Source organism: Orycteropus afer, unplaced genomic scaffold (assembly GCF_000298275.1).
Source record: "Orycteropus afer afer isolate SDZICR_OR568_19922 unplaced genomic scaffold, OryAfe1.0 scaffold00002, whole genome shotgun sequence".
Taxonomy (NCBI): Eukaryota; Metazoa; Chordata; class Mammalia; order Tubulidentata; family Orycteropodidae; genus Orycteropus; species Orycteropus afer.
This window is the reverse complement of record NW_006921589.1, coordinates 33,602,224-33,602,500: the sequence shown is the minus strand read 5'-3', so window position 1 is coordinate 33,602,500 and position 277 is coordinate 33,602,224. Positions and strand designations below refer to the sequence as shown.

At 40.8% G+C, this 277-nt stretch overlaps 1 protein-coding gene across 1 annotated transcript in view; it reads left to right on the top strand.

Annotated features, from left to right (window-relative positions):
* Positions 1 to 277, top strand: part of LOC103193035 (aldehyde oxidase 3-like) — a 124,634-nt gene extending 124,357 nt beyond the window's left edge. Inside the window, 1 exon segment of the mRNA XM_007936136.1 lies at positions 134 to 277. Within this exon segment, the coding sequence (XP_007934327.1) occupies positions 134 to 277 (144 nt within the window).

The window sequence follows — 277 nt, the reverse complement described above, 5'->3', positions numbered from 1 at the left end:
GATATTCAGTTTTGCCAGCACCATTTGTTAAAGAGGCTGTCTCCGCCCCATTTAATGGGTTTTGGGCCTTTGTCAAAGATCAGTTGTCCATAGATGGATGGGTCTATATCTGGACTTTCTATTCTGTTTCCAGGAAATGCTTTTGAAGAGAACATCCAGTGTCCTGATGACCAACGACAGCAAAGCAAAAGTGATGCCATTAATACTAGTGTTCTGGTGCAAAGAGGAGAATTTAAACAAAATATGTCAGGCCAATCTGTTTTCTCCAGTACATTGA